This window comes from Mus caroli, unplaced genomic scaffold (assembly GCF_978045245.1).
Source record: "Mus caroli unplaced genomic scaffold, Mus_caroli_1 scaffold_7, whole genome shotgun sequence".
Taxonomy (NCBI): Eukaryota; Metazoa; Chordata; class Mammalia; order Rodentia; family Muridae; genus Mus; species Mus caroli.
The window spans coordinates 93689996-93717514 of record NW_028227262.1 but is presented as its reverse complement, the minus strand read 5'-3'; the positions used below and the strand labels follow the sequence as shown (position 1 = coordinate 93717514).

Below are 27519 nucleotides of genomic sequence, written 5' to 3'. Positions count from 1 at the left end.
ATCCTCAGCGGGCTTCGTTACCTCCTTGCCCTCAGCTTATCTACCTGAGTTAGTGAAGCGAATGCTTTGATTTCCTCTTCTCTTACTTCGAGTGAAGACACACATTCTTGGCTCTGTCTTTGCAGTTCTAGAGAAGGGGTCTTCCCCTAGTCTAGAGAATAGTATCACTTACCACAGTGGTTAAAGGGGAGTAGGAGCCTGTCTTTAAAGCTATCATTTATTCGCTTTCTTTTCTTTTTTTTTATTTTCAGACAAATTGTAAAAATTCCACTAATTGTTTGGTGGTTTCCTTTAAGGAGGGATCAGGATTTGGTCTCCTTGGGGACAGCAGATGAGAGGACAGACAGTGTGAAATGAGGGGAACAACAAATGGGGAAATATCAGAAACATGAGTGGCCTGGGCAGACAGACCTACCCCCGTTGTCGTGGAATGCTGTCTCCTCTCGTTTAGCTGTGTTTCTGTGTCTGCATGAGCGTGTTGATGCTGGCACTAATCTTCTCACCTTTGTCTTGTTAGGACAAAGAGGGAGGATCCTCTCCCTGCCAAGCCACTCCTTGGTGCCATGCCCCACCCAAGGCATCTTGTCAAAGAAGGAAATTCATAAACTGGACCCTGTCCAGAGGAAAGTGGCTAGGAAGGTTAGAGAAGTTGGGAGGAAGCATAGTCTCTCAAATGTAGAAGAAGGACTAGCTAAGTCCCAGTCCCAGGGTAGCAAATATGTGACCTCAGACTCTGGTGCCACCCCATAATGCCTTGCTGTGGCCAACATCCCTGGTCAGCATCAGTGTCTTTCCTTCTGTCAGATCCCTCTGGGTACCTTGAGTAGTTACTGCCAGGAGAGTGCTGTGGTAATGTATCACAGGAACTTTGTTAGCCATCTTAGGTTTAGTCTGAGGCCTCTGAGGGCTGTCACATTTGTGTGTGGCCCATGGTGTTTGTGCACGGCCTGTGCGGTGTGGAGTGGTGTAGAGTCAGTCCCCTGAGGGCTGTGGGAAGCCCTCCTGCACCCTGGTTGGAAGCCGGTGTGAAGATTGTACTGTAGAGCGGCCTCAGTGGGGAACAGGTTGTTCCTCTCCGTGCTGGGGACGTGGGGTCGTGGGGATGTGGGGACGTGGGGACATGGGGACGTGGGGACGTGGGGACATAGCAGACGGAACCTTATCTAGCTGAGAGTTCAGGCTCAGCGGTGGCTCTCGGACCTCTCAGGCTCAGGGTCTCTTTGTGCCTTTAACATTGAGGATCTCTGTAGCTCTTGTTTATGGAGACTGTATCTATTGATAGTTGCTGTTTTGGAAATTAAAACTTGGGTCTGGAGAGATAGATCAGTGCTTAAATGTTCTTGCTGCTCCTCTAGAGGATCCAAGTTTAGTTCCCAGCGGCCAACTTGGATTGCTCATAACTGCTTGTGACCTCATAACTGCCTGTGACCTCATAACTGCCTGTGACTTCAGCTTGAGGGCATCTGACTCCTTCTTCAGGCCAGTACTTGTGTGCACAACTCATATTCACACACACACACACACACACACACACTTTTAAAAAATTAAAAAGTTTAAACTAAGAAATTAAAACAATTTACTTCATAATCATTAAAATAATACCAAAAGATACTATTCACATTTAACACAACATATTTTGTTATAAAATTGTGCTTTCCAAAACAAATAGTAGGTGAGATTAGTAACTGCTTTGTATATAGTTTTGCAAATCTCTTTAATAACTGGCATGATGGAAAACAATATACAAGATAGATAGATTTTTTTTGTTGCTTCTGAATGTAGTCTGTTGTAGTACATCATTTTTATTAAAGTGTGTGGACAAAATTTGGCCTTAGACAGAATGTAGAAAGGACAAAGAACTTAAGGACCTTTTAAGTGAGTGTCACCATATCTGGTATATGTGGTACTGGGACTCAAAACCCAGGTTTTCACATATACTAGGCAAATATGCTATCAAAGAAAGCTAGACTCCCACCCCTTAACATGGAACCTTAAACTACATAGGTATGCTGTCTGTACTTTATCAGGTTCCAGAGGGCTACCATTCATTATTCCCATGTGATAGTAGTGTGATGCGTCAAGTCCTTTGGAATACATTGGTTACCGAATTATATAGATCTTCTAAATGGACACACACACACACACACACACACACACACACACACAGAGACTCTTTGATGTGGCCACTAAAGATGGCAGGAAAAAATTTAAAATCCCTCCAAACCCTCAAGCTTTGGGTGGCTGATGTAGGATTCCCAAAAGTTGTGCTGTTTACCCCACAGCTTGCATCTCACCACTGAAAACATTGTTTCCCTAGCTGTGACAGGCTCAGTTTATCTTCAAGAAATGCCTGCCAAATTCCAGTCTGAATCACTATTGTCTGTCTGCCCATGGTTCCCTGAAAATCACAGTGCGTTCGCTTCTCTCACAGTTAGACGGTTGCACACGCCGTAGCCACTGTCCTTGCTTCTCCCGTTTGGGTGCCTGGAATAGTAAAGTGATGTGTGTGACACAGTCTGGATTGAATGAGGTTAATAACGCTTCATACTAAAAGCTCCAGGGGGGCTGTTCTTAAGTGAAGTCAGCATCATAGCTGTTCATCTTTATTGCAAGGGTGGGACAGTGGAGAACACCCAGAACATGTGTAAAGTTTAGCTTCCTGTGCACGGCCAGCCGTGTTCCTGCCGCCGCTGTGCACCCTAAATCTCACTGGGAAAGGCGAGGTGGGCCGTGTTTCTACTGTCTGTCAGTTGCCTGTCACTCTAACAAGGTATCTGAGGGTAGATAATTAAATAGAGGTTTATTTAGGTCATAGTTGTGGGTCTGAGAGTCTGTCAGCTTCTGTCTGTTCAGACTCTCGTGAAATCCCTTTGATCCACCTCATAGTACAGCAGGGCAGGTGCCATTATGTTGGGATTCCCTGTGAGAGAGACAGGCTGTGTGGATGAAGCAGGGATTCAGAGGAGCTGCCAGGTTCATTCACAACAAAACAGTCTTGTAGAAGTTTATCCAGTCCCGTGAGATCAATATTGATCCCTTCAAAGGGTACCTCTGAGATCTCAACTTTCTTCTTCTGGGCCATGTCACCTTAATGACACCAAGCTCACACCATGTGGGCCACAGAGGACACATTCACGTCATACCTAGTTATATAGGCTTTATTTTGAATTCCCAAAGTGATCTGGGGACCTCTAGAGGTGAGTGAACCCCACTTTGAGAACCAGTGGTTTAGTGGGTGCCAGGGTCTTGTCTCCTACCAAGATGGCTCAGTTCTTCAGTGTGTGCAGGTGAGACTTTGGTGACTGGTGAGAGGGAGGTGACATGGAAGTGCCATCCCCTTATTAATGGCATCACTGAAGACTTCTTTGGTAATTGTTTTGGGAAGTGAGATTCCTTTCTTTGTGATATCTGAGTCTTGTGAAGTGCATCGAGTGGTGGTTGCTGTAGAATTTCCTATGTTTTCTGGAAGGTGTTTGGCCACACTTGCTGGGTATGCATCAGTTTTTATCAGTATTCCATGGATGAGGTAAATGTGTCCCCTCAGGAACGGTGACTAATGTCTTCCTTCCTGTATGCAGCTATGCCCTACATAGCTTTGGAGCACATTTATAATGCCTAGTCATTTCCATGAGGCCAGAACTCAACAAAATTAGCTCTCCTTAGTCCAACCCAGGCTACTGCTTGCTCCTGAGTTGTTTTTGGAAATGCTTAGAGATACTGAATTCCAGACCAAAGAAAAGCATGAAGGTGGATTTTTGTCTCTCACAGCATTTTCATGCCCTCTGTCCATTGGGTAGTAGACGGGAACCCCATTTCTTCAGCAAATCACTGACAGGAAGGCTATAGTCTGTCTGACTCTATTGATTCCTTCATTTTTAATTAGGCAAATCTTGAGTGCTAAGGAGATATAGGCAGCTGAGGTAGGGTCTCCCTAAACACCACCACGGAGTGAAGAATGGCTTTGGCCACTCCTGGTGTGACACCACCAGGAATGAGAGTGGCCTGCTGACTGTCATGATTCTGGGACATGCCTGTTCTGCATTTGGGCTGTATCTTATCCTGTCCATGGTAATGAGAAAGACGGGCTACAAGCCCCTCCTCTCTCATCCCAAATGTAGACCAAATGTGTTTTGGATTTAGAATATTTCCATTTCAGAAAGTTATCATAGTGCATATGTCACATAGCATGTAAGTCCACAAGCAAAACCAAACATCTTTATAGCTAAACATGAGGCTATTAACCCCTTGAAAAACTTGACAGCCACATCCCTAACAGATGAGAACAGCTCACCACAGAATTACTGAAGAATCCTCATTCAAAATGGCAGGCAATGGGCTGTGGACAGCTTGTGTTACTCGTGAGGATGTGAGGGGTAGAGAAGTAAAATGCTTCCACAGACGACTCTGCTGTAGGTGAGGAGACAGTAAGCAGAACCTCGTGATGAGTTTCCTGCCACCTGACGTGCTCTGGTTAAGGAAAGAGGGAGAGAAAACCCCAAGGGAGCTCTGGGGTCTGTTCAGGAAGGTGCATCCCAGAGCTGGAAGCTTTGGGGGCACCTTCCAGAGTACATTAAGGGAAGGAGGCAGTCCCCTCAGGCCTCAGGGAGCCTGATGGATGAGGAGGCAGGGAGAATGAAAGACCCAAAGAGAATGGAGGACATCAAGGCACCAAGGCCTTGGAAACACCCACATGGTGCACACAGGAACTTACAGATACTGTGGCAGGCAGCATGCATGGGGCCGGCACAGGTCTGCACCAGATGGGTTCCTAGAGCCGAAAGGAGGAGTGGACCCATCTTCTAACTGATACTCTGATGAAAAATATTTTTCTCCAAGGGAGTCTCACTGGGGAAACAACCCACTCTTAAGGCTAGGCTGGCTGCCCAGCAGTAGATGGTCAACAAACAGACTCATGGCATCCTTGGTAGTCCTTTGTTTCATGTTAAGTTAGGGCCTTTTCTTTCCCTTTTTTTCTTTTTAACTTTACAGGTCCTGTCCTCGCATATTATTTTGTGTTTCCTGGGGTTCCAGTGTGTGTGACACTGGGTGTCTCTGCATCTCTATGCACCTGCTATGCTTCTTCTTTGGCTTGTTTGGTTGTTTTTGTCCTATTCTGGTTTGTTTGTTTTATTTGATCTCATTATTCCTTAGATGCCTGTTTATCTCTAAGGAGAGACAGAGAGGGTGTGGATCTGGATGGGAGGGAAGGTAGGGAGGGACTGGGGGAGTAGAGCGAGAGGAAACTGTAATCAGAATATACTGTATGAAAAAAATCATTTCAATAAAAGAAAGAAAAACAAGGGGTTGGGAACAGACCTTCCTGGCGAGGTCCATCCCTGGGATTAGAGGATGTATGTTTTCTAACTCCACTAGTTGAGGGTACTCACTGCCTCTTTTCTTACCGCTTCAGGACTCTTTCCGCAAACGCTCTCTGAGAAGGTCCTCAGCTTTGAGCAGGAAGCTCCAAACCCCAGAGGAGAGCCAGCAGCAGTCTGAGCCTTTTGTCCACACCCCAGCCTGTCTGGGTCCACAGGAGGTCCCCGATTCCAGCAGTGACTCCGTCTCCAGAAGCCCTCTGGGACAGCTGAATGAACTGTCTATAGAGAAGCCAAATGCCACTTCTAGCAGCCAAGGGCTGTCCCAGAGGGACAGACCCAGGCTAAGAAGTATTTCAGAGGACAGCCCACTGGGGTACAGCCACACGGAGGGGAATTCCAGGATGGCCCAGGACCGGCTGGAAAGAGCGTTCAAGCGTCAGGGCGTCCAGCCCCCATCTCTCAGGTGAGCATGAAGAGCCAAGTTGGGCTTTTCCAAACCAAGCACCACTTGGCACACATCGTCCAGCCTCTTGTGGCATTTATGGGGTTCTTTTGGTTTCTTGTGCTGTTACTGCAAGCCCGTGAGGCAGGCAGAACCAGAGGGTTATAATCAACCAGGAAGAAAATGGAGCCAGAGGTCACACCTTCCAAAGGTCGGGGAGGCCTTCTCTGCCCCTCCCGTTCTTTGAGCTGTAGCAGGCTTTAGTTGATGTCCCCAAGCACAACTGGAGTGGCACACCTGGCTGATGTGGATTTGAGGAGTTCCCTTGCATTCGTGAGTCAGCCCCAAAGACATCTTGTGGGCACGCCCTTTATTTCTTTGATCCTCTTCTTACTTCCATTCTTTCATAATAGACCACTGGGGCTTTCTGCAGTGATTGATTTTTGACCGTTCATCCAGCTCTCCACCTGGGATGAGCCTCTTGGCTCTGAGAGCACTGGATTTAACTCATTCCCATCTCATTGAGGATTTTAGAGCATAGGAGGAGGTTGGCTGGTGGGCGGGCGTTCCTGGTGCCTCTCCCTCTCAGGATGCTGGCCCCTTTCTCTTCTCTTTAAGAGCGAGTGTGAGACTGATGCTGTTCTCCTTCAATACATGGTAGAGCTTAGGGGAAGGACTTCTGAGGGGCTTTAAGCTATATTTTCAATAAAAATGCTCTTAATTAGAAGTTTCTATTCTTTGTCAGTAGGGCCAAGTTATCTTTTTCAAGGACTTTGACACTTTTCTCTGTTCTCAGCTTATTGGTATAAATTACACAGTTAAAAATGCTTTGTTCACTTTCAAGTTTGTAGGATCCACAGTGATGTGTCTGCTTTATTCCTGAAATTCTCAATTAGTAATAATTAAAACGTTAGTAATTTGACATTCCCCTCTTGTGCACGTGAGTGTCTGTGCATATTCACACCCCTTAGTCTTATTTATTTAGTCTTATATATTTTCTAGGAATGTCCCTTGGCTTTATGTGAGCCTTATCAGTAGTTTGGGCCCTTTTTAATTATTTCATTTGCTGCCCTTCCTTCTGGTTTAATTTCTGACTGCTTTCTAGTTTACTCTATGGATCATTGACGCTGGCTTCTCAGCTGTCTTCTCTTGTGATTTCTCTGTTTGCCTGCGTCCTTTGATGACTGGAGGCTTTCTTCCTGGTTGGTGGCAAGTCAGTCACAGTTTGAAGGTGGCATTGTACACTTCTGAGGGTGACACACTGACTGCTCCTCCTACACTGCAGCTCTTTTAGGAGATTTTTCTTTCTTTGGCTTCTAACAGTTTGGATGCCATAACCCCAGTGTGGTTTTCATTGATGATACTTTGGGATACATCAACTTTTCTGAAATTGACGATTTATACTCTTGATCGGTTTTGGAAAAATCATCAACTGTTCATGTTGTAAATACTGCTTTTGTTTCCCTTCCTTCCTTCCTTCCTTCCTTCCTTCCTTCCTTCCTTCCTTCCTTCCTTCCTTCCTTCCTTCCTTCCTTCCTCCCCCCCCCTCTCTGTCTTTTGGACTCTGCTTACATAGATGGTCTTTCACTGTGTTTGTGTAGTATGGTTTTTAAATATTCTTTACATAATTTTTCTGACATTCTCACTCTGTGTTTCCATATGGGTATTTTTTCTTTTTCTTTTGCAGTGAGATCTCACAGTTTCTAACCCCCGGCCACAGGTGCTGGGACTGTAGGAGCGCACCACCGCCCTCTGGGTATTTTCTCTTGATCTGTCTTCAGTTCATATTTCTTCTCTTTTGTCATGTCTAATATGCTATTGAACTTATTACATAGCTTTTTAATTTCAGTTATTTTTATATTTTAGAATTTTTCTTCACCAAAATCACAGATTCTCCTTCTTGTTTTCAGGCATAAGATTCCTCATGGTTTTAAAGTCACCGCCCCATGACCCCAGTGGGTGAATCACCCTGGGTCTGCTGCTGTTGTCCAGTTTTCCATTACATTTTAGTCATTTCTTATGTCCTCTTTCCATGCATTTTTGGTAATTTTGACCGGACCCTAGTCACTGTGTGTAGACATACTGGATCTGGCTGGGAGAGTGTGCCTCAGTGCAGGCCTGCAGGTCAGAGAAAAGCTTTTGAGGGTTCAGTGTCTCCTTCTACCTTGATTTTGTGTCATCAGTCATGTTTGGGGGTCCAGTGTCCCCTCCTACCTTGATTTTGCGTCATCAGTCTTGTCTAGCGTGTGCTTTACATTTCAAAACTCTTCCTTCTTGATTTTACATTTCAATAACATTTTGATGCTCTGTTTCTGTTTACACACAGTCTTCACTTCCCTGTTTATATATTTGTTTGCTTCTTAGGGTGAAAAGAATTTCTCTTCTTTTCTGTCTTTGTAAAGGGAGAAGGTTTCCTCTGGGCCATCTTGTCTGCGGTCTGCCTTCTACCATGACTTGTGGTATCACCTTTGCTCCTCAATGAGGTCTTACTCGGGCAGGGCTCTCTAGGACCTTTCGTTGATTCTTTCCCTCCCTCCTACTGTCTCTCCCTCCAGTCCCCCTCCATTCCTATGTCCTTTGTCCCCTCCTCCCTCATCACTCCCTCTTACCCATCTGTCTTCATCCTTCCTGAAGCCACACTGGTGGCTACTGTGGCCTCGTGCTTCTAGTTCTGTGTCTTGCTGGGGTCAGCCCTGCTCCTCCAGAGCTGTGTCTGGTCTTCATTCTTCCCATAGGGTTTGGTTGTTTCTGTAGTACACCATGTCCACCCGCTTCTGTGGAGGGGGCAATGTGGCCCTGTCTGTCAAGGCCCTGTTTCCCATCATCTCACACAGTTCCTCCCTTGTTAGTCACGTCCTTTTCTTAGGCTGGCTCCTGGGTCATGCCTTTACTCTTTAACAGCTTTTATGCTTACCAGAAAGTCTCGGTTTACTTGTCTGTTGTCTGACTCCTCCACTGAAGATTATTTTCACAAAGGCAGGGACCTTTTTGTTCCCTGTGCTTCTGACAGAGAATGGACGCTTAATGATACCATCCCTGCAACGGACTTCAACAGCAGTGTGCAAGTCAGGCCTTTTCTGCTGTGGGCCCACATTGGGTAAAGCACTGTTCTAAGTGTTCTGGGTAATCATCAAAGGTCCGAGGGGATAACCCCGTGTCACAGATGAGGAAGCATCTTCAGAGACATTCATTTGCCCACACTTCTGCATCTAGTGAGAGTCAGGGTAGAGTCTGTGGAGCATACAAATGAGTATGTCACATCTGTTCCCAAGTGCAGCTCCTTCCACAGCCACAGGGGTGGCTCCCTAGCCTCTAGCACACTGCTGACTTCCAGAGTCGTCTTTACTCAGAGCCAGTCAGCTTACTTCCGGTTCAGTCCAGAGTCACTGCCTTGGGTTTCCCTGTAGTGCCAAAGCAGCGTTGTTCTAGAGAAGGGGAACACATCAAAACCAGTCTGTGTGCGCGATCTCATGCTGTGAAGAGTGGGAGGCCTGGGTTCTTCAGTTCTGGCTGACCCCGGCTTGTTCATGTTCTGCTGGGGCTCTAGTGTCTCTGACTGTAAAGTCATCTTACACATATTGCTGGCCGGAGTCTTGCTTCCTGTTATTGTGGCCCTTATGGGAATCAGCAGGTATATGCTGCTTACGGGGCACTTAAAGAGGTGTGGTTCTGCAATCTGATGATGTGGGGTGGCAAACCAACTGTATCCTTTGTAACCTGTGCCATCACAATCACTTACTAAGTCTTGGGAGATGGCATGAACTGCATCTTCTAGGAAGAGGGGGTGGGTTAAAATGTTTATGCAGCTCCCTGTCCTCCAGTATTTGGCAGGGTGTAACCAGGGATATTTCTTGTGTGTTTAATAGTGTGGACTTCTGTCAGTCAATCAACATGCATCTGTGTATATGTTCCTCCTCTTCTTCCCTGTCTCCCCTCTCCTCTCCTCTCCCTGTCTTCTTCCTCTTCTTCCTCAATTTCCTTCACCCTCTTCTTTTTGGGCACCATATTAAATGTGTTACATTTTCCTATTTGTTCTTCATAATAATTCATTGAGGCAAGTATTACTTTTTGATATTTTTTTTAATGAGGAAAGTTTCCATTATCTTTCCTGACCTCCACAAACAAATAACAAAACAAAGGACACTGGGCAGACACGAGCTAGAGACAGCACCTTTGTGACTGTAAAGGCCACGGGCAGAGAGCAGGAACTCCTGAGTGTCAGTGGTCCCAAGGGGACAGCCTTCTTTAGCTCACTGTAGGCTGGGGTAAGTTTCCTTGTGTGGTTACTGCGTGTGGAGGCCAACCCTGGAAGAACTGCTCACTCTTAGAAGGAAGAAGGTTGAGCCTAGGATGTCCTTTTATTTATACAAAATTGAGCCATTAATCAAGTCCTACTTCTTCCTCCTCTCAGTAGGCATGAAGGAGAGAAGAAGGCCCGGGAAGAGGGGACCACTGAGCTTTCTCCATAGCACAGACCTTTCTAGACTCACACGGGCCCTTGGTTAGGAGAGAGAGCAGATGGTCTGGCAGTATAGGCACATGTGGGGCTGCATCCATTTCCCATGACAAGCTCAAGAATCTTGGGCGGAAAACAGAACAGCGTTTCACCACACAGAGGTCAGTCAGAGATCTGAGCAGAGTCACACTAATGCCGAGCTGTGGGCGGGCAGGACTGCTTGACTTCTGGAGGCTCCAGAAGAATCAGTCTCCTTCTCTTTTCTGGATTCCAGTGGCTGCTGGCAGTCCTTACTTGCTGCTTCTTTCTGCCATCTTTAAAGCTGTCAGGCTACCACCTCTATGCTTTTTCCTCTGCCTCCACAAGCAAAGACTCTGATGATGCGGGGCCCTCCCGTGGCCAGCAGCCATCCACAGCCTTAGTTTGCCGTTGCTGACTAAGGTCAGTGCAGCAGGCCTGGGGTTAGTATGTGAGCAGGTTTAGAGGAAGGGATCGTTACCGGCAGCACCTTCTTGCAGTGCTTCGAAATTCTGTTTGGTCTCACTACAGGTTTTAATGATTGCCTTCTGGCCTCAGTCTGTCTGTCTGTACCACCCAGGACTTGCTGCTTTCACTTGTTTGAGGCATTTTCCTGTATTGACCCTTTTCTTTAAGAAAAAAAATCTGGGCTTTGTGTGAGCAGGGATGCAGGAAAACCCATAGCTACAGCCATTGACCCCCACCCCCACCCCCCACCCCCCACCCCCCAGGGTCCACACAGGAACTTTGGCTTCATAGAGAACAGCCACACTAGGCAAGGGGCAGCTGGGAGTTTGGTCCCCAGACCAAGGCCAGGCTAACCTGTTGTCTTCTGCTGGAGGTTTTTGCAGAGCTAAAACAGCTCCTTTAGACCCTCAGGCCCCTTGTCCAGTGTTTGTCCAGGCCAGTCAGGAGACCTTGCTCCTCTGACTCTGGTAGAGCTTTCACGTTCCATAGAATGAACACTAGGTGGCAGTGTAATCTTGCCCATCTTTGGGACTTCTAGTCCACTTATGTACATTTAGCAGTACTCATTAAGTTCTCTCTCCCCCCTCTCTCTTCTCTCTCTCACCATTCTTCTCTCAATTCTAAGCCCCCCCCCCGTCCCTTCCTGGCGTCCCCAGATCAGGAACAGAGGCTTCAGACCCACAGATGCCTGTCTGCATGCTGGGACAGAGGGACTTCTGCCAGCTGAGGTTTGGCCCTCGCTTAGGAGAGGATGTGGCATCTGCAGCTTATTGACTCTTCCCCTCTCCCAAGCATCCTGAGTCTAACAACATGCACACCACAAGGGATGTGCACACCACGTGGGTAGAATTTTCATCTTAATTTGTCTCTGCATTGTTTGGTCTTTATGTAAGACGCTGGAGACTCAAACTTGCCTGCTCTTTGAGACCGACACAACACCCAGATGTCTCCCTGCCTTCTGGCCCACCCACAGGACCAGGTGGCCTCTTGGAGCTCAGCCTTGCTCCATATTCTGACCTGAGAGCTGTCTTCTGTGGGCACCACCTCCCCTGGTCTTAGCCAGGCCACGCGTGACCTTGCACATGTACTCCTATCCTAGCCCACCATTGTTCCTTTTTCCTTCCAAGGCTGACATTGGTGATCAAATGCCATGCGGCTGTGCTGCATATCACAGGCTCCACTCTGTCTACAGGACAGCGATGTCATCATTGCAGCCCTCAGGTACAGCACCAGGGCTCTTGTGTCACTGATACTGGGCATCCTGCAGGGGAAAGAGCATCCCACGATACAGATTTCTCTTGAGACCAAGAAAGTGTGTCCAAGGGGCTACTGTCCATGAGTCTCCTCTTCTTGACCAACTGTGGGCATTAACAGGGTCCTGAGATCCTTGTCAGCTCTGTTGTGGTCTCGAGTCCTAGTGTGCAGAGCAGGGGGATAGTCCCTGTAGATGAAGTAGCTGCTGCCTAATGGAAGGAGGCCGCTGAGCTCAGAGATAACCTGGAGATGCTCATGGGAGTGAGTGCAAGGGCAATTGTCTAGAGCCTCAGTGCCTTTTCTGATTCTGAGAATCCAGTCTTCTGGGCTCCAAGATAGCTTCCCACAGGTCTCAGGGTACCAGAACCTCAGCAGAGGCCCACATAGAGATGGGGCTAAGCCTGCCTTCACATTCTGGGGATCAGGGTAAGGGCGAGGCAAGGTAGGCGTCCAGGCTGCAGACCTTATGGAGGCTGTCACCATCAAGGCTGTTGAACTACAGCAGGGTAGCACTGAGAGGGACTAGCCCTTGATATTTACACTTAGTGTTTCTTGTGTTTCTCACCATCAGTGGCCTGGCTGGAGGAATCTGCACACTTCTCTTTGGTTCTCTCTATGTTATGGCAGCTTTTCATACAGATGGAGTAATAATGTGATACTTCATCTTTACTTTGGACTCCTTGGGGACTGGAATGGGCCTTGTTTCCTATTCTTTACCCATTTCTGGTTTTGAGCCTGGCAATAATAAATGCTGAGCAAATAATAAATGAATGTAGAAGGGGAAGAGAGGAGAAAGCCATACTGATGAGTGCCATGAAATGTACCCTGAAAACCAGGAAGAGAACTGAGCCAGTTCAAACTTTCTTTGCTTTTCTTATTGACTTTCATTAATTCATACATTCATTTTTTTCTCACACTTTCATCTTAACAACTAAACATCCAACCAACCCAGTCAAATAACTAGCCCAACCAACAAACCCAACTAACCTGACTAATGGACCAGACCAACCAAACTACCCACCGAGCCAACCAACCTAGCTAACCAGGCCAGTTGGAACAACCGACCCAAACTGTATTGTTGATATTCATCATCTTGAGTGCCACCTTCTTCAAGAGGCCTTTTCTGATTGGCTCCTGCTCCTGTGCTTGGGCCTATCTCCTCCTCTCGTGCACAGCACACTAGGCCAGGTTGATAGACTGTCGCATTCCTCTTGTTGCTGGAGCTCAGGAGCGAACTGTCTCAAACCCCACCTCCTCCTGTACTGCTCAGAACTGTTCCTCTACTAACAGTAGAGGTTAGTTACACCACTGTCTGTCTGTCTGTCTGTCTGTCTGTCTGTCTGTCTGTCTGTCTCTGTCTCTCTGTGTGTCAGGGCTTATGGATATTGATAGCTGAAGTACTGTAGGATCTTAGAGGAGATGGCTTTATGAATTAGAGATGGGCTGTTTGAAGGCTGAGCGGCATTAGTGAACCCCTTACTGTGCCTGGAAATCATTCATTGTTCTTCATTGTCCCCCAAGCCTAAGATTTTTGGGGGACTATGCTGTCTGCAGTGCCTGGGGTCTTACTCCTAGCTCTGGAGGCAGCTTTCCTATTCTTTCTTAGCACTCCTCTCTAAGCCTGCATCCAACTGTGCTGTCTGGAGGCATTTCTGATGCTTGCAGAGTTACGGTGGGTCATGGAGAAGAATGGGAGCCTGTGTGCTTAGCCCCTCCAAGGACTGGGATTTAAATATAGGAGCATCCTCTTTTTCCTATTCTGAGTCCCCCTGAGGAGTGAGTGCTTAGGGGCTGGGGTGGAGAGAGCTTGGGTCAAATGTCATCTTATCCCATCTGTGGGAGTGGGCCCCTTTCTTCCTGACTCCACTTGATTAACCCAAATAGCAGCCAAGTGGGAGAATTCTGCTGTGCCACCCTCTTAGTGATGGCACTGACGGCCTTTGAGGCTGAGTTCATCAAATCAAAGTGATGGCCTGCCAGGACAGCTTCCTGTATAGTCAGATTCCATGTGTGCACCTCATTCCAGAAAATTCTACTTTGTTTTCTCTGTTCATTCCATGAGAAGTTACTAAAGCCATGGGATTTCTTTCATTTCCTGTTGAAGACAGTTTTGGAGTCATGGGTCCCTTAGAAGCAGAGCCTTTTCTTGATAGAGTAAACAGTTTTTGATCTCAATATAAATACATGGTAGTTAATTTTGTTCAGCTCAGCAAAGCATTCGCAGAGTGCCTCTTGCTGTTCAAGTGGTTTGAGGAGAGCCGTGCTGAAGAGGGATCCTGCCTTGAGAGGCTGAGACACCCATACACAAATGTTGGACAGGGCTGAGGGGGTTCAGGAAAGCCAAGTGAGAAGAACACAGCAGAAGGCTGTTCAGAGTCTGGGTCGTGTCAAGGATAATGAAGCTGTGTCAATACTGAGTACTCATTACTTAACTGGCCCTATTGCTTTAGATGAATTCTAATCCTGGTAGCATTTAATCCTGGTGGCAAACTAGGAGGGCTACTGGACCCATTCTACAGGTGGGGAAACCTGAGGTAGAGAGTGACCAAGCTGCATGGATCTGTGTAGGCAGCCTGTCTTAGTTAGTTACTATTGTTGTGATGAGACACCATGACAAAAAACAACTTGGGGAGGAACAGGTTTATTGGGTTTATGCTTCCACATCACAGTCCATCACTGAAGGAAGTCAGGACAGGAACTCAAACAGGAACCTGGAGGCAGGAGCTGATGCAGAGGCCATGGAGGGTGCTACTTACTGACTTGCTCCCTATGGCTTGCTCAGCCTGCTTTCATATAGCACCCAGGACCACCAGCCCAGGGATGGCCCCACCCACAGTGGACTTTTCTTCTCCCCCCATCAATTACCAAATAAGAAAATGCCCCGAAGTCTGGTCTTGGGAGGCTTTTAGGCTCTCTTCTCTCCAGTGACTTTAGCCATTGTCAAGTTGACATTAAACCAGGCGGCATGGCCTCACTGTCTCCTGCCTAGGCTAAGGAAGAAGGCTGCTGAGAAGCTGGCATTGCAAGGGTTTCCAGAGAGTGGGTGATTCCATGCTGAGGAGATGGTGTGAGCAGAAGAAAGGCCAGCGGGAGTAGCTAGGATATTGGGTGTACAGGACCAGGAGGAGAGGGGACTGGACAGATTAGTTGAAAGCCAGGCTTTCTTTTCTAGGCAGTAAAAAGAAATGAATTTCAAGTAGTTTGCGCGACCTGGCAATTTCTTAAATCAATGATGGTTAATTACACAGGATTGTGGAGTACAATGTGGTGTTTTGACACATGTATAAATTGTGAAAATGATTAAATCAAGATAGTATTTTTGTCTCCTTAAACATTAAACATCTTTTGATTAATGCATAATAATTGTATATATTTTGGGGTACAGTGTGACATTTTGATGCATATATGTACTGAGCAAATTGGGGGTAATTAACATTCCCACCCCTTCAGCCTTTGTGGGTGGGAACTTGAACTACTTGCTAGGTAGAGGTGTGCGTTGGGAAGCTTAGTCCAGGGCAGTACTGAACACAGTGACAGAGGGGCTGGGAGCTGGGTTTCCAGGAAGAAGAAACCTCAGGATGTGGGCGGTAAGAAAGGTCGTGAGGCTGGAGGAGGGAGGGCTGCAAAGATAGGACTGTGTGGATCAAGAAGGAGATGGGCGTTTCTGATGGCAGAGCTTTTGTTCCCATATTTCAGAGCAAGAAGAACGCAGATCCTGGGCAAAATCTGCCAAGAGGCTTGGGTCCTTAGGGCGGGACTGGCATGACTCTGGCTGGTGATGTTCTTGGAGGGTGAAGTGAACATTACAGGGAGTGACTGATAAAGGCATCAGGAATCTTGCAGTGGAAAACCTGCATGCTTGGTTGGCATGGGACAAGGGAAAGGAGTGATCAGCACAGAGGGTAGCCTGAGGAGTCTGATCCAGCCCTGGTAGGGCAGAGAGCGTCTCTAGGAGGCAGAAGCTGGTCATTTGGGGAGGGTGGGATGTTGCTGAATCTGGTGGCAGGATGGAGGGGAAGGAATTATCAGTGGCTTCAGAGAGAGCACTCTGGGTGGAAGACGGCTGTGGGTAGAAGGTGGACTGCATGGCATTGAGGAACAGGAGGGTAAGGACACCCAGTGATCCAGAAGCCCAGCTCAAAGGACCTTCTCAAGAAGAGAAGCCTGGGGTGTGGGTGGCAGTTGGTGGTTGTGGAAAATTAAGGAGTAGGGAACTGGTTTTCAAGTTAGATAAGATGGGAGCATATTTGCAAACCAAGGCCTGGGTTCCAGCTGCAGAGAGCAGAAATACATCATCCTCAGAGCCTGGGGGAGTCTGGGTGTGTGCTAGGGTTGGGTCTGGAAGTGGGGGTTGGGGGACAGTACCAACAATAGCCAATTCATTTTCTGCCATGTTCCACGATGGAAACTGATCTCTGTCATAATGGCCCCAGGCATTGCAAGTTCCCAAAGTTCCTTTTTAAAGTCCCCAGTGAAAGGGCTGATTCTGCTAAGCAGAGCTTGCGAGCTGCTTGATTTCAATTTAGTAGGGATGAGAGATTCTCTGTAGATGCAAAGATGGCACCCCAACTCTGGTCTTTGAAACCTATGTATACTCTAGCCTGTCCCCCAGGCCACATGCAAGAGCTACATACAAAAGGTGGTAGTCAGCTGCTGAATACCCTTTCCACACCCTCCGTGAGAGAGTGAAAACAGTCAGCAAGACTGGGATGCATTTGTGGATGCAAGGTATTGCCAAGATTTCTTCCTAAGGATGACAAAAGCAATGTCTTCCCCTCCTCATAAGGTCCTATGAGAGACTGAGACATAATTATACCAAAATTTACTTTGGGAAATGTCTCAGTTAGGGTTTACTGCTGTGAACAGACACCATGACCAAGGCAATTCTTATAAGGACAACAGTTAATTGGGCCTGGCTTACAGGTTCAGAGGTTCAGTCTATTATCATCAAGGTGGGGACATGGCACCATCCAGGCAGGCATGGTACAAGAAGGAGCTGAGAGTTCTACATCTTCCCCTGAAGACTGCTAGTGGAAGCCCATGCCCACAGTGGCACAACTATTCCAACAAGCCCACACCTCCAAATAGTGCCACTCCCTGGGCCAAGCATATTCAAATCATGACATTCTACTCCCTGGCCCCCAAAGGCTTGTTCAAACACATGCGTCTATGAGGGCCATGTCTAGCAATAGCATAGTAAGTGCATTTAGTCCAACTTCCAAAGTCCCACTAGTCTCTAGTAGTCTCACCAATGTTAAAAGCCCAAAGTTCAAACTCTCTTCTGAGATGCATCCATTCACTTAACTCTAATCCCCTGAATCAAGACAGGAAACCAGCTGGGCAAATTCCAAACTCTGCATCTCTATCTCTGATGTCAAAGCAGTTTTCATATCTCTATCTCCTTTTTCATCTTTGTTGACTGCAACAAACTTCTTTTGCAAGAGGGCACAGATGAACTTCCCAGGATGGAAGCTTGGCTAGAAGACAGCCACTCATGACAATGGGCTTGTTTCCTCCCTCTGCCATGAAGGTCCAGGGGAAAGGAGCCCCTTCAGCTGACAGCTCGGAGGTTGGGATGGGTGTGTCTGGTCACTTCTTTCCTGCAGTTCTTGGGGCTGGCACATTGAGCTGCCTCTTCTGGGCCTTCATGACTGTGGCCCTCCATCTCCCCTCTGATCTTCTTTAGGCAAGTGTGAAGACAGTTGGGAGGAACATTCTTACAAGTGACAGTATGGCTCCCTGTGGCCCCAGGGTCACTTTGTTTACATTCTCTCTCTCTCCTTACAATTTCCTTTCAGTGAAAAGAGAGCAGAAAACTGAGGACCCTAAGAGTGTCAGCGTTGGGAACCAGGCCAAGAACTCTGCCCTACACGAGATCTAGAGTCAAGGTTCAATATTCCACACCCACCCTGCTGTACGGAGGGCGGGCAGGTGAACGGTGTCCAGGAACCAGCCCTAAATCTGCCAAGGAAATCTACCCACACCATAGACCTCTACAGCCCAGAGCCACCCCTGTGCCCCACCGAAGCTTCCCAGTAGGTCTCCAGGCACTTTCTATCCTAGATGTGAGCAATTAGCCACCCTTAAAAGCTCTAGGAGAGAATGCAATGAAGAAAAGTTGAACATAGCCCATTTTAGTTAAAAACAAAAGCATAGCTCATTTAATATTCAGCAGAGACATTACAACTGCTTTCTTCTTCCTCTTGTGGAAGAAAATGACTCCAAAGGGAACGGGTCCTAAATGGGGGAGTCTGGGAGTACTTAGACAAGGATCCTGGCTTTAAAGCATCGTCATATAAATGAAGCCACATAGATTTCTCTGGGGGGTGATGCTGATTCAGGAGGGGCAGGCCAAAGTGCTTAGCTGGGGTGTGGCTTGACCTCACAGCTTGCTTTTAAATGCTTCAGCGAAACGGCCTACTCCCTCTGAAAAGGAGTGTGTGTGTGTGTGTGTGTGTGTGTGTGTGTTTGTGTGTCTGCATGCATGGGTGGAAAGAAAAAAGTGAATGTGACCTGTCACCCCGAGTGAAGGGCACACGGATATGTGATGTCATCTCTCACTTTCCTTATGTTTTTTCAGTAGAAGAGAATTTGAAGCACGAGGAACAGGTAGGGAAAGTGAGTGGCAGATAGAATGTATCTTTTACCACTGAGGAAAGACCCAAAAATAGACGAGGTCATAATATGTGTCATGAAATGTTGGAATCGGGGTGAGGTGATGGCACACACTGGACTGTCCAAGAAACTGAGGGCACAGGCTGACATGATTGAGGACCAGGAGAGTAGCAGTCCTCCCTTTGCTGTGTGGGGAGGACTTCTAGGAACCGTGGCTGTCATAGAACTAGTAGCTTGCACCAGTTGCACAGATAGCAGCTTGCTTCAGGTTTGCCCTTTGGGGCATTGGAAAGCTGGCTTCTGTCCTTTCCCCACCAGACTTGTCACCTCCATTGACCCCCGCAAGGCCCAGAGCCCTCTTCTGACCCCCCTGGATGTTTTCTTCAAACCCTGACCCTTTGATTAGACCTGCCTCATGAGGTTCAACGTGACATTTCCTACAGCAGACAGCATGGCGTGGTTCTAGTTGCTTCAAAAGCTTTATATTTATTCTGGAAAGAGCTCCAGAAACCACTGGTTAAAGCACTTCCTGCCGGCTGTGTTATTGGGGCTATTTCTTGCCTACATGATTCAGGGACTGTAGTCTAGTCTATATCTCTACACAGTGGCCTGCTGCGGATGGCAGAGGATGAAGCCCAAGAAACAAGGACTTAGGGATTTGGGAGATAGGTGTCTGTCTCATTAGGTTCAGATCCTTACAATCCAGTAAAGCCAGAGTCTCACAAGCGCTTCATTCTGCTATGACAGCTTTTATTTTTGCTTAATTCTTTTTTTTTTTTTTTTTTTTTGAGACAGTCTCATTATGTAGCTCTGGCTGTCCTGGAACTCACTGTGTAGAACTCAGAGATCTGCCTGCTTCTGCCTTCCACCTGCTGGGATTAAGAGCATGTACCAACCCACCAGGCTTTGGCAGAAGTTTTCCTGTTGAGGCGAAAAGAGAATGTGTTGCTTGCATCACCCCCCTGCCCTCCAGCTCCATACACCCACCCACGCTTCCTTACAAACTCCCATGAAGTCTGTTACCACTAAGGGATCCAGACAGGAAATGTGAAAATCTGAAATCCCCATGTACTGACTTCTTGAGGCAGTTGTGTGCTGTCCAGCTTTGGGACCCAGAGAGAGTTTTAGTTCTGAACCGCCACTTATCAGACCAACCTTGAAGAGCTCGTTTCTCTGCCATGTCTCAGTTTCTCAGTAAGTCCCCAATCTGCCAGGCTTCCCACATGCAAACTGCTTGTGTTCAGTAAGTGGAGACCTGCCTTAGACACAGGGGGAGCAGAGAGGGAAGGGATCCCCAGTTTGGACTCAGGGGTAGTCACACCTCATTTCTAGTGAAATTGGCTGCCAGGAGAGGCACAGGAGGCAGCTTAGCTGGCTCAGGGACACATCTAATTTTAGCCCAGAGTGAGCTGGTTCTAAGTCGGGGCTGGCTTACTCAGGAGAATTCCACAGCTCTCTCTGGTTTGTGTGTGTTAGGTAGCATGATGCTCACTCTCACAAGGTTAATGAACTTGGGACAACCTCTTCCTGCTCCTCCTTCTAAGAAACATCCACCTAGAAGACAGTCTGTCCTCTGTGCTTTAAGAGTAGGTCAAAATTTCCTGGAGGTTCTTTTTCCATGATGGGCAGTGTGGGGTGGAAGAGGGAGTAACTGAAGGGACCAGTTTTGGTTTCTCTGCCCAAATTGGCGAAAGACAGCTGCTTCCCTGGGCCTGTGTGCCTAACGAGACCTCTGGTCATCCCAGTGGCTACAATTGATCATGTACTCCAGGGGTTAAAGGAATAAAAAGATGAGAAAAAAAAAAAAGATACCAGAGCCAGGCCTTGTGGGGAAGGCCTACAATTCCAGATACTTGAGAGACATTCAAGGTTTGCTTGGCTAAAGAACGAGTCCAAGATCAGTCAAAGCAATGTAGTAGACCCTGTGTCAAGAAAGGGATAAGGGTCAGGGTGGGAAGGAGCTGGAGTGGTAGCCCAAGGCCAAAGCTCTTGCTCAGCATGCCCAAGGCTCTGGTTTCAGTCCTTACTACCACAAACCAATCCTGGACTTAGGTCACTTTTAGAGACAGTCTCAGAATTCCTGGACCTGAGACGTGCACTGTCTGGGTGGCCTTTAGAGTTCTTCCCTGTTCTTGTTTCGGTTTTTTCCTGATTGTTAAACCCAGCTTTGCACACGCCGGGCAGGTCTCTATCAATGAACTTTGTACATGTGGGATTGGTCTCTACCCCTGCGCTTTAGTCATGCTGGGGAGGTTCTTGACCATCGAGCTTCCCTTCCACGTCGTTTCAACTTTGAAAATGTCATGGGTATGTTTGTGTGTTAATGTGTATGAAAGCCAAAGGGCAACATTGGATGTCTTCCTCTTTTGCTCTCCACCTTATTTCTTGAGACAGGGTCTCTCATTGGATCTAACACCTGCCCATTTTCCTAGGCTGACTGGCAGCAAGCCCCCAGAATGTGCCTGGCTGCTTCTCTAGCGCTGGGATTACAGGCACGTGCTCTGTGCCCAGCTTGGTACGTGACTGCTGGGGATTGAACTCGGGTCCTCATGGTTGTACGGCAAGCACTTTACCAACTGAGAAAATGCCTTAGTCCCTTCTTTTAAAAAATTCTATTTATTCTTCACTGTTTAATGAAACTTACTCTGTGGTCTCCGCATACCCTGAACTCGTGCTCCTCCAGCCCTGAGCCTACTGTGTGACAGAGATTACAAGCTTGCACCATTGCGCCTTGCTGAATGGACTTTTTAAAGAGAAAGAAATAAAAAAAGCATTTCCTTTTTCAAATTCTCTAAGAATCACAAATGGCATGTATACCTTTGAGGACCCTTTGTAAAGACGGGCTCTTGGAGCTCCATTTACCTAATGGTACAATAGACTTTATTGAGTTGTTATTATAATTTTGGGATGACATCAATACACTTCCATAGTGTTGAGGTAAGCGGTCATCTTGAAGTAAAGGCCCATCTCTCAGTGACAGGGCTTTGTGAAACATTTAACTGTATGGTTCCCCCTTCCTCTGTGTCACCACAGACCTATGAGTGGGGGATGGATTTATAGGGGACAGCTGAAGCCTGAGCCTCACTGTCCCTATTTGTAAAAATAAGACTGAAAGTCCCTGTGCTTACACAGGACTGTGTGAGAATTTGACTTGAGAGTTGCTTTGCAGGTGCCTGGGCAAGCAGCCAGTGGCTGCCACCAAGGCAAAGCTGGCGTTTAAAACACCTAGACTGGCACAGGAAGGGAGATCCGGGCCAGGGCAGATCGTCTGAAAGCCACTCAGAGACACAAGTGTCATCTAATAAGAATGGCTTTGCTTTCTCATTTGTCTCTTTCCGAATGGTTGTTCCATCTCTGTGGCCCTGACAGTGCTGTTTCACACCCGCCTTTCCTAGGTCTTTAATGAATATGGTCAGCAGGGAATGGTCGTGTTCAAAATGAAAATGCATCATCCTACAAGTTGTTTTACACTGTCCTTTGGCTTACTCAACCAAACAGAACTAAGTAGACTGAGTGGACTAGTCCAGGTTGGACTAGGTCCGGAATGGCTTGATGGGGCCAAGGGAAAGTCAGCCTTTCTCCTCGGCATGGCTCCCTTCCTTGGCTATATTTGTTGGCCTTCACTGCGACAGTAAGGGTAGAACTACTCCCCCAGTGTGGCTTTTACTCACAGCTAAGCAAACATCTCCACACAGCTTTTCAGCCACGGTGGAAGCCCAGGCCACTTATGCAATGGCTTCCTGGTGGTTGTGAGAACCTTTTATAGCTCAGAGGATGACCGTAATCTCCCTGTGGTGAGGTCAAGGCTATGGAGACATCCTTGCCATCACAGACTCTCAGACCATCCTTGGGAGGCAAGTCTGGAAAGTTATGTCCCAAGAAGTGTCATTTCCATTGAGTCTTTGTGCCACTGGGGAGGTAGAGTCCTAACTAGAGGTAACATCAACGGTTGTGTTGCCTGGCAGTGTAGGACGTGCCCTGCTCACTTCTGGATTACTCCTGAGTGTGCATGGGCCAGGCTTCCCATCATTTCTTCAGCATTCTTCTCCATCCAGCTTCTCAGGAGTGGGCTTGGTTGAATCTGGGAGCCCAAGTAGTGTGCAGAGGGCCAGTGGCAAGACCATGATGCAAGTAAGCCATGGGCTGACATCGCTGTGTTTTGTTTACTGTCCGTCTGAGTCAGAAGCGTGGATGCTTTGATGAATTTGTCCAGGGATGCAGCCCATAGAGACTACTTTTCTCTCAAGAAGATGCTTATGTTCCTGGAGTGACATTACCTCTACACAGTTTTAAACATTTTTTTTTTTGAGACACACTCTCTATATAGCTCTGGTTGTTCTGAAACTAGCTATGAAGACTAGGCTGGCTTTGACCTCACAGAGATCTGCCTGTCTCTGTCTCCCATGTACTGGGGTTGAACGCGTGCACCATCACACCAGCCTCCTTTCCTTACGTACTGAACATCTGCCTCCTAGCATCAGTCTCACAGTGAAGTGGAACTCAGATACACCCAGAAACTCGAGTCCTGAACAAGAGTAAGCACAATGAGGACCACAAAGCTTTTCTGAATTATGTACCCTAGAAGGAAGGACAACCTGTCCTAATTGATTTAAATATTAAGAAAACGCAGCCAAGGCCTCTTGCTTCCAACATGGGATACTTGAAAATGAATGGACCAGAGTGTCTATAGCCTTGCCTGTTCCCAGGATCTTGGGGAAAAACCCGACACTCCCTCCTAGCCCAGTCCATTTCTCTAAGGCAGTGGCTCTCAACCTGTGGGTTGCAACCCATTGTGTGTGTGTGTGTGTGGGGGGGTGTTAACATATCAGATATTTACATTATGGTTCATAACTAGCAAAATTTTAGTTATGAAACAGCAACAAAATAAATTTGCAGTTGGGAGTCACGATAACATGAGGAACTGTATTAAAGGGTTACAGCACTAGGAAGGATGAGAAGCACTGCTCTAAGACATCCAGGTTGGACTAGGTCCGGAATGGCTTTCTAACTTTCCAGTCAACTGGGCTGCATCCTGGTGAACTCCGAGAGCTTCAAGGCTCCCAGAGGGAGAGCCATTCATTACTAACTATGCAGAAGCCAAGAGCCAAAGTGGAAGAATAGGAGTACAATACGAGGGAAGGTCATAGCTAGTACAGTTTTGTTTTGCAAACTGTGCCCTTGAAAGAACCCTCTGAACGTGAGACTTGGGTAAATTTCTTTGTTCTTGGAATGTTCCAGAATCCATCTTGACTCATGGAATAGATATACAGGAAGGAGAAGTGTTGGACGTGCTCTTGGATTTTGCCCGGGCTCTGCATATTTCTTGTCAAGGGTGTGTGCCAAAGCACCTCAGGAGGGACACAGACGGAAAGAGAGTTAAGCTGAGCAATTATCACCCCCAAGAACAATGGTCCAGGAGGCCAGGGTACAACGTGTATTCCACCCAGCCAGATACTGGGTAGATGGATTTTCCAGGAGGATGCAGAGCCATCAGTGACCCACCCCCAATCTGTCATCACCGGGTGATGCCTATCTTTGTCCAACCTTCGTCATCATGGACCCGGATGAGAGAGACCTGGGTATGCAGCCCAATTCCCAATTAGGGATTTTCATCACTTGCAGGAAGATCATTTATTTGGGTTGAATTGTTAAGGCAGATTGTTTTCACAGTGTTCCAAGCAGAGAGCATTCTTACAGGAAATACCAGACCAGCCAATTATAGTCAGGTTTTCCATATCCTCAAGAGGAAAGGAAAAAGATGGTGAGAGAAAGAGAGAAGGAGAAGAAGGAAGAGGAGGAGAAGGAAGAGGAGGAGGAGGAGGAGGAAGAGGAGGAGGAGGGGGAAGAAGAGGAGGAGGAAAAAGAAGAAAGAAGAAGGAAGAAGAAGAAGAAGAAGAAGAAGAAGAAGAAGAAGAAGAAGAAGAAGAAGAAGAAGAAGAAGAAGAAGAAGAAAAGAAAGAAAAAAGACAGCGATGAAGACGTTGATGACAACGGAGGAGGAAGAGGAGAGAAAGGAATTTTATTTCTATTCTGAAGGCTGACATTTGGGGAACTGGCAAGTAGCGTGTGAAGTGGAGACTTGTTGACGTCCCTGAGCTACACAATGCGATGGTTAAAGCACACCATGACTTCGGGATAACCCGAAGTCCTTCCCGAGACCTCATGTTCTCTGTGGCTTAATTTTAAAAACGTCTGCTGATCATCTGGTGGTGGAGCGAGGCAGAGGAAGCCCCTCCAGAGGCTTGGACACCTCCCATTTGTCACCCTGGCCCCCAGTGGTGAGATGGTTGGGAGCTTCCTTCCTCTCATGAGCTTGTTAGTAACCCCAACAGGTGGCTTCCCAGCATGGTTTGCATCCAACCTCAGCACTGCACCTCCACCTTCCCATAGGAACTTCATCCATGACTACATAGGAAGCCAGAGAAATGGGGAACAGCAAGGTGAAAGGAAAAAGCAAAAGAACCTCTGCCATGGAGAACCCAGAGGTTTTTAAAAGCCTTTCGTATCAGCAGGTCTGAGGACGGAACACTCCAAGGCAGCTGCTTCTCCACAGAGCAGTCTTTAAGAGCATGGTTCTGCTGCGAAGGAAGGAAAAGAGCAGCATGCAGCTGCTCATGAGGGGTCTGGGATAGGATGTGTCTGAAGGGCTGAAGCCAGGAGCACCATATGTTAGCATCCTTAGAGCAATCTCAGAGACAACTCAGGTAAAATGGGGGTGGGGCAAAACTTGATTAGCTCTGCAGCCATCGATGTCAGTCTTGTTTGGTCTGTGTGGTTCTAACTACTCTGCCAGATTCCTGTCTGGCTCTCACCGACAACGTCCCTGCCCTTGTTGCATGCCTCTGGTGCACCTTGAGTGGGACACTTAGTCGTGTGGATGTGGACATGTTCCTAAGGCAGGGAATGTTGCATAGGATTCGAAAAGCCATTCTGCCCCTTGAGCCTGTCCCTTCTTTAGGAATGTCTGTGGTATTTGTTTTTATCAGGTGCCTTTTCAGCATCAGTTATCTCATATTTTAAATCTCTCATAAGTTGGTGTGAATTATATTATTAAATTTTCTACCGTTAAAGCCTTGCGTCCTTGAGGGGTCATACTTACCTTGAAACTCCTGGTCAGTGCAGTTGTTCAGTGTTTCATTTCATAACTCGCACTTAGGTGGGCAAGTGTGAGTTTCCTGGAGGTTGTATTTGCCCCGTCCTTTGCCATCATCTCAGCTAGTGCCTAGCAGCTGCTGTGTGTGCGTGCATGCGTGTGTGCGTGTGTACGTGTGTGCCTGTGCTCTTTATTTACTCAATAGTTTATACAGCCTTCTTTGAGGGAAGGTTTTTTTTTAATCAATAAGAAAACTGTTACACAAAGAAGTAAGTAACTTGCCTCCCCTGCAGAGATTCAGGGGTGCTCTCCTGAAACTCCTACCCAAGTGGGGCCCTGGATCAGAAAGGCCACATTCAGAGTGGAAACTGGGGAGAGTTATATCTCATCTGGTGGCATAAATCGGCAAGAACCATGCACACACATTGCTCCCTCAGGCTGCTCTTGAATTATTGCTTGGGTGCTTCTCTGGCCTCCAGTCCCTGCGTGGGCATGCTGGGGCCACAGGCACGACCCATCCTGCCTGGGGAGATTATAGTTTCAGATTTCCTGTTCCTTCTTGAGGCAATTTTGTGATTTTATTCTTTTAAATTAAATATTGTTTTGTGTGTGTAAGTGTGTGTGCTTGTGCATGTGCTGTGGTGTGGTGTGTGTACAGAGCTCCAGAGGCCAGCGGTGTGGAATGGGTTCTCTCCTTCTAGCTTTAAGTGGGCCTGAGCTCTGATCACCAGGTTTGTATGGCAAGTACCTTTACTTACCGTGCCATCTCACCAGCCTAATTTTGAGATCTTTCTAGAAGAACTGTCCAGTTTGGTTTGCTAGTTCTCAAATACCTTGTTTTGACCTTGGTTATCTGCTTCTCTCTGAAGACATTCTGTTTAAGATGATTTAACCCCTGTCTTGCCCTCTTAGTATTGTTGGTTACTCTGTCCTTTCTCCTTGTCAGTTATGATGAATCAGGCTAGCAGATGGACCCCCCCCCCAGGGGGCACCTCTGGTAGTCTCCTCAGGAAACCAGCTTTGGGGGTGGCTGAACCACTTTACTCTCCGTAAGTCTTGTACGCACTTTCCTGCTGTTTCAGGACTTGGCTCTTTGCTGTAAACTTTCCACAATAACAGGTTCCTTATGGCACCCACTCCCCGCTGTTAACCATGTAATGGCTTCCCAGAGCTGAGTTTTCTGTGTAGCCAGTTTGAAATAGTTCTAACGTCTACTATCATTTCTTTAGCATTACTAATGTCTTTTTTGGGGGGGAGGAATGTAGAGGAGCTATCTTTATTATTGGATTTCTGAAAAAAAAAAAGAATTCTTTGCAGTCAGAAATACAGCTTGGAATATTTTGAAAATTGCAGCTTGCTTGTGTGCAGCTTTTGTAATTAAAGCCGTATGGACGAGCCGAGGATATATATATATTGTTTAATAGTTGGCTGTGTTAAATCACGCATATTATTTTGACCTTTAAATATTCTTAGTTGGTTTTTTCCCTGTTTGAGGTATGGTTTGCTGAGAGGTGTGCTAAAACTTCCTCCTGTGCTCACAGGTAAACCCTTTATCCTTTGTTCTGTCAAAGCTTTGTTCCTGTATTTTGGGAGGGTTGTTAGGAGTACAGAGATTCATGGTGGGTACGTTTTCCCTTTTAAATTCTGTAACAAGTAGGTTTATCACTAATAATATTTACTTCCAAAGTCCCTTCCTCTGATAACATTTCGTCTCATGAGCTGTAGAACTGCTAGTGTATACAAGAGGCATGTTTCCCGTGTTTTGCTGTTAAGTTTTTGCATTTCTCTTGAGAGAGCTTACCGGTAATAATGCAGTCTGTCTGTCTCTTTTTAAAGATTACTTTATCTTCATTTT

General features: G+C 47.0%; 1 protein-coding gene across 1 annotated transcript in view; it reads left to right on the top strand.

Moving 5' to 3' along the window:
- Positions 1–27519, top strand: part of Mindy4 (MINDY lysine 48 deubiquitinase 4) — a 116095-nt gene that overhangs the window by 16114 nt on the left and 72462 nt on the right. Inside the window, exon 5 of the mRNA XM_029478745.2 lies at positions 5411–5781. Within this exon, the coding sequence (XP_029334605.2) occupies positions 5411–5781 (371 nt within the window). The remainder of the gene's footprint in view (positions 1–5410; positions 5782–27519) is intronic.